General features: G+C 44.2%; 1 protein-coding gene across 4 annotated transcripts in view; it reads left to right on the top strand.

The window, feature by feature from the left end:
- Nucleotides 1-9,351, top strand: part of phip (pleckstrin homology domain interacting protein) — a 44,060-nt gene extending 34,709 nt beyond the window's left edge. For all 4 annotated transcript variants that reach the window (XM_034899303.1, XM_034899302.1, XM_034899301.1 and 1 more), the window contains 8 exons: nt 338-413; nt 792-851; nt 2,108-2,260; nt 2,698-2,850; nt 3,955-4,163; nt 4,248-4,492; nt 5,697-5,843; nt 5,990-9,351. In XM_034899303.1, coding sequence (XP_034755194.1) covers nt 338-413; nt 792-851; nt 2,108-2,260; nt 2,698-2,850; nt 3,955-4,163; nt 4,248-4,492; nt 5,697-5,843; nt 5,990-6,696 — 1,750 coding nt within the window. In that variant the 3' untranslated portion in view covers nt 6,697-9,351. The remainder of the gene's footprint in view (nt 1-337; nt 414-791; nt 852-2,107; nt 2,261-2,697; nt 2,851-3,954; nt 4,164-4,247; nt 4,493-5,696; nt 5,844-5,989) is intronic.
- Nucleotides 9,352-9,986: the final 635 nt, after the last annotated feature.

The raw sequence follows: 9,986 nt of genomic DNA, 5'->3' as shown, positions 1-9,986 counted from the left end.
TGACTGGCAGGGTTATGGAGCATAGTGATAGGCTAAGACCTCCTGGGACACAAACTAAACGGTATGCCTTCTCTTTTATACCTCAGGCTATTAGACGGAACAACAAGCACTTTAAACGTCCATTTTTATAAGTGTTTATTGTTTTTCTTTTATTGTAATTATACATAGTATTATGTTGTAGTGTATTTTTGATACTGTATTTATTCTCTAGTTTTTATAGGTATAATGGCGGGTGTGAGCACAGTAATGAAATAAACTTGACTTAACTTGACTCAATGTCCCACAGCAGTTGCACATAGATTCATTTCTGATCTCGTCTTCTTTTTTTAATCTTCAGGGACCAAAATCTGACGGACCTCAAGCCCCTTTACAAAACTATGAAGAAGGCGACCTTCTCGGACTCTGAAGATGAGGTGTGTGTGCATATATTCAAGTTGACCCTCCAGTTTTCTTTTTAGGGTCGGGGTTATGATGTTTGATGATTTATAATATGGTTTATGTCCTTTGTATATAAAAAAAGCTTACTTTTACTATTTCACACATTTTTCCTTCTGATTCCAATACATGCTGTGAATTGGATAGTATAAGCAACACAAGTTCTACATGAAAAAGTATTTACAATAATCTGAGTTGAACTCTCATCCGGTTGATCTGGTTTGGCAGCTCAAAGACTCCATTACACATGAGAGTTAAATCATGTTACACATGAAAGGCATTACGTACAGGTACGTAAGCTTAGCAGAGCACAATAGGCTCACCTTTCTTCAACTCCCCTGTTCTTATCTGTTTAGGACGATGAGGAAGAGGATGAGGATACTAATACTCCTGGAACATCCACACGAAACCATAAGGTAACAATATCTGACAGCAGCGCTGTGTTCCATACATCCTAGACTGCTGTCCACATGAGTTAACCCTTGTGTTGACTTCCCGGATCAAAAACGGACAAATATTTGACATTTTTGTCCCTTTTTCTTAGACTTTTTGTTCACTACTAACACCTTTCTACCACTAGTTTTACACTACGTTTTGGAATTCATGGTCAATAACCATCATTTATATAGAGATGTTCCTAAGATTTGAGGTAAAAAAAGCAGAAATGATGAATCATTTTGACTAATAGTTAAGATCAGAGGAATGAAAGTGATCAATTGCATTGGCAAAGAGCGTTGTATGGAATCCAATCCATTTTTTTGTGATAATTTGGTTCAAAAGAAACAGATATAGATATTTTTTAAAGGGTTCAAATTTGACCCGAGGACAACAGGAGGGTTAAAGAAGAAGAAGAAGAGATACATTTATTGATCCGCGGGGGGGGTTGGGGGGGTTATTGCATGTTTACACTCTGTTGATATGTCACATTTTACCCATAGGCTCGAAATACACACACATGCACAAGCAGGACCTATACGTGCATTGTTTTTAATTTTTTTTTACCAAAACAAAACAAACCATATAAACTCTAAAATCTCACTTTGTACATGAGAAGTTGCTCCACTACGACCCAGTCCATTTACCTATCCCCACTAACAAAAAAGAAAAAGGAAGAAGAAAAAAAATCTGTTCCACATTGGTTCTATGTTCATTGTTCAAATCCCACTATAAGGATTCAAGGGGACCAATCAAAGGACTCGGACATAACAAGTGTTAAGCTTAAATAGTAACGATATCCTTGCAAAATGCAAGGAAGAGGATTCAAAAATGATAAATGTTTCTATTTTTTAATCAGAATGTCTTGGATAATAATTACTTTAAAAAAATGTTCACACAAAAGTGTTCTTGGTTAATAAAAACTCTATAATCTGGGAAAAATGGTGCCAAAAAATCTACCAAATTTGTCTCTTTTTGTACTCAAATGATCCTGTTGTCCACAACAGTTGACATTCTGTGAAATAAAAATAAAAATTTTCAATATGTAAATTAAAGGATACATTTTTATAAATAAATAATTAATTTAAATGTAAATTGAAGGATGTTTTTTTAAACCATAAACAGGTGTGGAATCGCAAAAAATATGAATAGGAAAAAAAGTTTTTTTCCTTGGTTCCCGGCTAAGCTCGTACAGTAACTACAGTTATTATTATAATTCCTAATTTTCTTTTTTTAGGGCCGTCGACCCACTCAGCGGCAACTGCGAACCCGACCCCCGTCGTACGACCCCCATGCGTGGCGGGGCAGCTGTAAGGAGCTGCTGGACCTCATCTTTCAGTGTGAAGACTCGGAGCCCTTCAGAGAACCCGTGGACCTGCAGGAATACCCGGTATGTGTGAAACATGTGTTTGGCTCATTTTAATGCGTAAAAATTAGATTGATTTTCAGTTATTTTGTCCTTGCATCTGGCTTTACCGTCAGTCTAGAGCGCAAGTGGCTACAATTCAATGACATAAAGGAGTGGTGGTTTAAAGGGATTGTCCATTGTCTCCATTCAGCATCTGAAATGAAGACCAGATCTACTGGATGTGGTAGTGGTAAAGGAGGTTTGAGCGGGCTAGAGTTCTCTTGTTAACAGACGAAAGAGGGGAATTCTTTTGCTTTCGCTTTAGTTTTTTTTCCAGTCCACTCAAAGTGAAACCCCAAAATCCCCCAAATCTCTTACTCCGTTACCCTCCCGCAACCTTTCCTCTCCTCTCCTCTTTTTTGTTCTCATCTATTGAAACCTGTTACTGAAATATCCCCCCTTCCCCCTGCTGCTCTCAGGACTACCTGCAAATAGTTGACTCGCCGATGGACTTTGGCACCGTTCTCAACACGCTCAAAGATGGAAAGTACCAATCTCCCATCGAGCTCTGCAAAGATGTCCGCCTCATTTTCAGCAATTCCAAAGCTTACACGCCCAGTAAGAAGTCTCGGGTGAGACACACATGCACAACCACAGACTTACACACACTCTTTAAAACCATGGTGCATTACGCTTAATGTACAGTGACCTGAGAAATTGTACACACCCATGCTAAAGTTGATTAAAAATAAGAAAGACATATTTTGGAAATTGATCTTAATATCTTATTTAAAGAATAATGTATTGTAGATAAATAAATGTTTTTCTTTTGAAATACACCCCCCCCCATGTTAAATACACCCCCCCCCCCCCACATCATCACATACCCTTCACCATACATAGAAATAGGCATGGGGGACTTTTTGTAAGATCATCTCTCGGTGAAAATCAAACCAGCTATTAAGCTAACTGAAATAATGCCTATCTCTATGTATGGTAAAGGGTATGTGATGATGGGGGGGGGGGGGATTTAATTCCAAAGACCAAGGGAACTTTATCAGGATGCATAGTATCCTGATCCATGAAATAACTGGACTTTAAAAATAAAACTCTGCCTGCCTCTATGAAAATTTAACATAGGGGGGTGTATACTTAGGCCCCCTGTATTTTAAGAAGGAACATTTTTTCATTTATTTATGATCCATTATTCATTCACAAAGAAAATTTGTGGTCTTAAAAGGTTGGATTTTTCCCGAATTTTTTTAATAAAGGCATTAAGATTCATTTCCAAAAGATGTGTTTTTATAAACTTTAAACTTTAGCATGGGTTCATAAAAATATGAATGAGGAGAGTGACAGTGAGATACTTGCTAAAGTTGCTCTTCTAGTGGCGATGAAATGGTTTTTAATTCTCCGATTCACCGCTGCCTCTCTTCCTTTACTCTCTAACTCGCTCAGCCACACCCGCGGCTCGCACTCTGCCCATCCTCTGCCATTTCAACCAGCTGACAGCGTGTAACTGACTTGACTAACGCTGTGAGTTGATTGGCTGTTGAAACAGGTGACGGCCCTCGTGTTCTAAAACCAGCCACTGGCGACTTGACGAGCTGAGTCGCAGGCAACAGCTGCTGGCTTGAGTCTAGCTGAAACGGGCCGGTTTAGACAGCTGAGACTTTGTTCTGAACCGGGCTTAAGTGTGGTGGTTGAATCAGTGCGTCCTTTTGTTGTGTCTCCAGATCTACAGTATGAGTCTGAGGCTCTCTGCACTGTTTGAGGAGCATGTCAGCTCCATTTTGGCCGACTACAAAGCCATCCACGGCCTGACCAATAAACTGACCAGACAGGGGACGGACAGACAGACACGACACACTACGGACAGACAGACACGTCACGCCATGAAGAGGAGGAGGAGGAGCGAATCTCCAGCTAGCAGCACCGCGTCCAGGTAGAAAACAGGACATTCTTTCATAGTCTTCCATGTGAATTAGCTGGGATCTTTTGACAATCGTTCTTCCCGTCCTGAATCTAGTCCAGAGAGGAAGAGACGTGTATCATCCAGGGGGACGGGAAAAAAGGAGCCATCACCACCACCTTCACGGGCCTCCTCTCTGAGACAGAGCGTCCCCGTCAAACAGCCCCCTCAGCTGGTCAACGGGAAGGTGGACACAGCGGCCGCAGGGCGTACGCGGAGCGCGGCTCGCCATTCTACACACTCTCCACCCTCCTCTTCCTCCTCCTCACATAACGCTGGAGGCAGCACACAGAGCGCAGCAGGTGAGATTGCTTAAACATGGACGTTACCGCGCCCCATCCTGAAATAGTCCGGAAAGTAGTCCCCTGTAAAGCTGTGTTGAATCTGTAGCTAAGTTTCCATCCACTTGTCAATCAAATTATTTGAAGTTTGGTAAAAAAAAAACTAATGTGAAGAAATCTGGTGAAAGTGTGTTTCCATCCAACGGCTTTAAAGCCAACCAAAGCCTTTAGTGATGACGTCACATGCTGCTTTGCGATCAAATTGGTATATCGGATTGATTTGAGACATTTTCAGGTGTTTCCATTCATTTTTGCCTGAATCGCACCACATTCAAGCAACAGCAAAGTATTTCTAGACAAAATGGATCGCGCCGTCTACCAACACATGAGCAATATCGGACAAGTTGGAATAGAGCTCATGTTCCAGCTGATAGCAACATATCGAGCTATAATAAGAAAACAACACATCGCTATGACGACGCAGATGCAACTTGCCTTTTATTGTCCTTCCGGCACCGCTGCGAGACTCTTTTTTTGAGACATGTCTCGCTGTTTGAGCGTCTTCCATCGACTCCAGAGGACGTCCCACGGCTTGTCCCAACCTTTGTTGGCCGTTTCTTGATTGGGAAAGTCTCTCGTCTCCTCGTCCGTCCACTTCCATCTGTCTTTGTTGACATCCACCATGGGTGCAGACAGAGAGGAAATACTTGGCGGAAATTAACTAAAACTTCTTCTTCATTTTGTCGCGGGTTGCAACCATAAAATTACCTAAAACTTAATCGCAATTCCTTACTTATTCAGCAAATAACGCTTCCATCAGCGTTTATCACATAAGCCGTTTATTGATCAAGAGAAAATCCGATGAGACCGAACGTATTTCATGTATATTCATGTTCACTGTTTCCATAAGGCATTTGTATTCAATATCACTTAAGTTGACGTGCACCTGCTCAGAAATGGGACTTTACGTTGGAGCTACACAGACCGCACCAACTGTACTCATTACATTTCAGACAGAACCCGGCTAGCTGCTTCCCTTGGTTTCAGGTCTTTATGCTAAGCTAACCAGCCGCTGGCTTGGTATTCACCGTGCAGACCTGAGCCTGGAGTCGATTTTCTTATTTAACTCTTGACAAGAAAGCAAAGTTTATCATCAAGAGTTGACCACGTGTAAGATATTGCGCAACTGACCTCCTTTGAACGACTATCCCTTTGCCCTCGCCAGAGTCCACTCGCTCGCTGAGGGCTCATAACTCTGTGTCAGCTTCAACAACGGCAGCTCCTCAAAGGTTGACACCCTCTCCAGCCGCAGACAGTAACAGTGGGGGAAGCACCCGGAGGAAACTCAGGACTCCTGTACGACTCACACCTGGTAAGAGATAGTGTCACAAAGAAATCCCAGTGCAATGCTTGGTTTTTATGATTAAAGTTATGAAATAGCCATTTAATGTCACCTGCCTGCTACTGATGCATATTTTTCTCCCTTTCGCCCTGTAAATCAATGCCCGCCCCCCTCAGGATCTCCTGCCAGCCCTTCATCTCCAAGCACAGTCCACTTGAACGGCCACAGTAGTCATGTGACGCTGGGAGTGGGGAGGAGGGGGCGGAAATCCAAAGTGGAGCCACCGGCGAGTCCTCCAGAAGTTCCGGCTCCGGAGAGCCCTTCGAGACCCAGAGGCCGCCCTCCGGGCAAGAAGAGGGGCAGGAAGAGCAAGCAGGAGCTGGAGGAGATGAGCCGGAGCTCCTGCAAGCGCACCACCCCCGACGATGAGCTCGACCAATCGACGGGGGACGAAGGCGGGACGTCTTCTGCTCAGGAAACGTCTGTGCTGTCGGACTCCGGCGCGCCGTCGACACCGAGGCGGCGGGGCCGGCCCCGAGCGGTGAGAACTGATGAAGCCGCTCCTCCCGCCGAGTCGCCGGAGCCGTCTCCACTGAGGAGGAGCAGCAGGAGGGCCAACGAAGAGGCCACGCCCCCTCCCCAGACTGCTCCTCAACGATCCAATCAGAGGGAGTCTCCAAACGAGGAGGAAGGAGACGAGGCTGGAGGGTCCATGCGCACACGTAACCAGGGCCGACGGTCGGCCTGGTACATGGAAGAGGACTCCGAGGAGGAGCAGAGGCAGCTGCTGTTTGAGGACTCGTCAATCACGTTTGGCACCTCCTCAAAGGGACGTGTTCGCAAGCTGACAGAAAAGGCCAAAGCCAACCTCATAGGCTGGTAACCGGGACAACGGAACAGACGAACCGGATGTGAAGAGGAGGCCGACTGCCCATGACAGAGAAGAAATCTGCCTGAGACTGGGCTAAAGCGAGGAAGTAATGCTTGGTGTTGTGTGCATCTGTACGCGCGTAATGGGGGAACTTCTAGTCCAGCTGCTGCTATGGCGACGGAGAGACACAACAGCGCGGTTATCTGTCCACTCCTCCCTCCTCTCGGCCCAGAAAGTCCATCGCCACGCCAACCGATGGCTTTCCGACGGCAAGGCTAATCACTTGTTCCACCTCCTCCTACATTTTTGGTCCATGTTGGATCCCACGGGAGCTCACTGACTCTGGTGGTCTCATCTGGTCTCGCGCCTGTCCAGTGAACCCCTTCTCACCTCCGTCTGCCCTGAAACACTGTCGGTGTCCGACCGGACACAACAGTAGTCAAAAGTGTTTTAGTACTTGAAAGAAATCCCAAGGAGAGCTGGATGTATCTTATCCCACTCTTTGGATTTTTTCGAGTGTCTCTGCTGGGTCTGTGACGGCTGACAACGCGCCCCCCCCCCCCCCCCCCCCCCCCCCCCCCCCCCCCCCCCTTCTCCTTTGTCCCCACTCTTTTTTTATACAACCCTCTCTCTGCTTTTTCTAAAGATTTGTACGTGATGATCGGCTCTCTGTTTTGGAAGTCCTACACGTCTAACCTGAGTGTGTCTGCGCTAAAATACCAAATGGTGTACCTTTTTGTTGGTACTGTAGAACTGTAGGTTTTGTTTTCTGTGGGTGGGTGTGTTCTTTTTTTTTCTTTTCTTTTTTGCATGTTAATTAGAAAGGAAAAAAGCGTCTCTTTTTTTTCCCCTTAGAAGCTGTTTTTACCGTGAGGAGAAAAAGGATGCATGGGTGAAAGGGGTCATTTACACGTCTCGACAGATCATGTTCCCAATGGGTCCTCAACATTAGCAATACCTTGTGCCTTTATGTCTTTGGTGTGTGTGTGTGTGTGTGTGTGTGTGAGCGTGTGCGTGCTCGTGCATGTGCGTGTGTGTGTGTATAAGCGTGCTTGGCCTCCGCCCCGCAAAGTACATGTGCCTGTATGTGTACGGAGAAGTCGTGACCGTGTGAGTTTGCGGAACCGAAGGAGTGTGTGTTTTTACAACACAACTGAGTGTGTCATTCACTTTGAGCGTACAAACAGTGGCATACAGTTCGATGGTTGTGAAACCTCTCGAAGAAATGTATTTATAGCAGTTGGAAAAAAAAGACTTTACTGTTGTTGTAAAACCATAAATCATGTCAATATATCTAATACTATAAGCAAGCTATGGTCAGTTTCTACCTACGGTACAGCCGGTGGAGTTTTGGGTGACTAGCTTTGAGATGCACTTACCACAGGCCGGTTATCAATGCAGTCGTAGGGAGTAACCCTGTGTATTTTAAATATTGTTAACATATAAAAATGAACTTTTTAAATGTTGATATCTTTCTATGGTGACCACACACATGCACGCACCCAAATCCACACACAATTCTGTCTCTCGCGTTCTAGCACTTTTGTCACGCTTGGAGCAAACGGGATCGAGCCAGATCAAACTGGATCGGACTGAAGTTGGACGAAAAAGCCGAGAGCGGGATAAAACAAGTCTTATATTCATCTTTTTGATCGTGTGCCTTCGCTACGCTGGCATAGTGAATCCTCGGTTTCTGCTTTCGGGGCCTTTTTTTCTTTTGGACCTCTTGGTTGTGCGCATCGCTGGGTTCAGAGAACTGGACTTCGGGGACTGGACTGGACCTGATTGTCCTGTCTTGAACAACTTGGATGGGGACAAACATGATGTGTCACTCTCTCTCTGTACACACAACTAATGGACTGAGTTTATAAGGATGCCCGGGTCTGTTTTTACCCCAGCGCAGGGCAACTGAAGGCCAAAATCAGCTGATCGTGTTGTGGGTTTGAACTGGACGGTAGTCCCTACATACACCCGGTTTGTTTTCACAGCTCTTTCTTGTCACATATTATTGAACATATATATCTGTTTATCACTGCTTTTTTTTGGATGTGTTAATGCCAAATTCTGTCTTTGGGCACTGACGTTTTAGAACATGGCTTTTGAATGTGTTTATTTTCCGTCTCCACGGTGAGCGTGTTGAGCTCTTTCATGTGTAATGTGTCAGCTGTTTTCTGTCCGTGTGGCGGCCATACAGGACAATGTTCCAGTGACTAGATCTGTGGAGTTAGAATGGCGTTTTCTACTCTGTCACACTTATTTGAGGATACAATTAACAACCGTTCTTTTCCCCCCCACTCCGTCTGGCTTATAGCGACTTCCCAGAAGATTTGTTTATATTGTGTATACAAAGAGTTTTATTCCGGATCGAGACAGCCTAAAACACTGACACTTTTCTTCACAAATGACTGTTGGCATGAGCATAAATGTTATTATTGGGGTTTGAATTAAAGATAGGAAGAAGATAGGAGCTGATGCATTTTGAGGGCAAATATAAACTCTTTGTGGGCACATAAAGCTTCTTTTTTTTTTTTTTATCAATTGCAAATAGTCACATTTACATACTGTATATGTGCAGATTATCAGAAATAGAGGGTGAAAACAAGATTTTAGACCCAGGCTTCTCAAACCATAGGTATGAGCTCAAACATATGTTTACACGAGCCAACTAAAAAAACACAGTACTTGAGAATCCAAAAGGTTTTTGGTTGGATTGATACATTTTGAATCGAGAACAATTGTTGCCTAACCTTGCCTTAAATAGCAGGCATTGTATACCCAGTAACTAAGGGGATGGGCAGGGATGTGCTTTGTTACCCTTCTGATTTCCCAATGAAATACAGTCAAAGTTGGGATGCAGTCATCACACAAAGTAGACATCAAACTTGATATTGTTCTATTGCTATCGCTCCTTCTACATCAGGTCACCCACACTACCTGTATTTATCAAATCTGACAAAGTAAAAGAGCTGGTGTGGTATTGCTGGTCAGACCACCTTAACCATATTTCGTACTAATGTGCACCGTCTTTTCATTTCAAAGGGGCCTTAAAAGCAGGCCACTGGTTTATTAGCAAGAATTGGTGTGTTCACTCATTCCCTCTTGGATCCTAACTTAAATTGATCTTTATTGAGACCTTTTGAATCCCTGACTAAGCAGTCCAGATCATCCCTCTTACTTTACAAAACCTGTACTGCATTTTGGAGCTCATGTACACACACATTTACCACGGGTAATGTGTGGCAGAGTTGTGCTGTCTGTGGCATCTGATTGGATATCACAGTGTTCCGTCAGAGGTTGAAAGA

This window comes from Etheostoma cragini, chromosome 18, assembly GCF_013103735.1.
Source record: "Etheostoma cragini isolate CJK2018 chromosome 18, CSU_Ecrag_1.0, whole genome shotgun sequence".
Classification (NCBI taxonomy): domain Eukaryota; kingdom Metazoa; phylum Chordata; class Actinopteri; order Perciformes; family Percidae; genus Etheostoma; species Etheostoma cragini.
The sequence above is the reverse complement of the archived record's forward strand: the minus strand, read 5'-3'. Positions and strand labels throughout refer to the sequence as shown.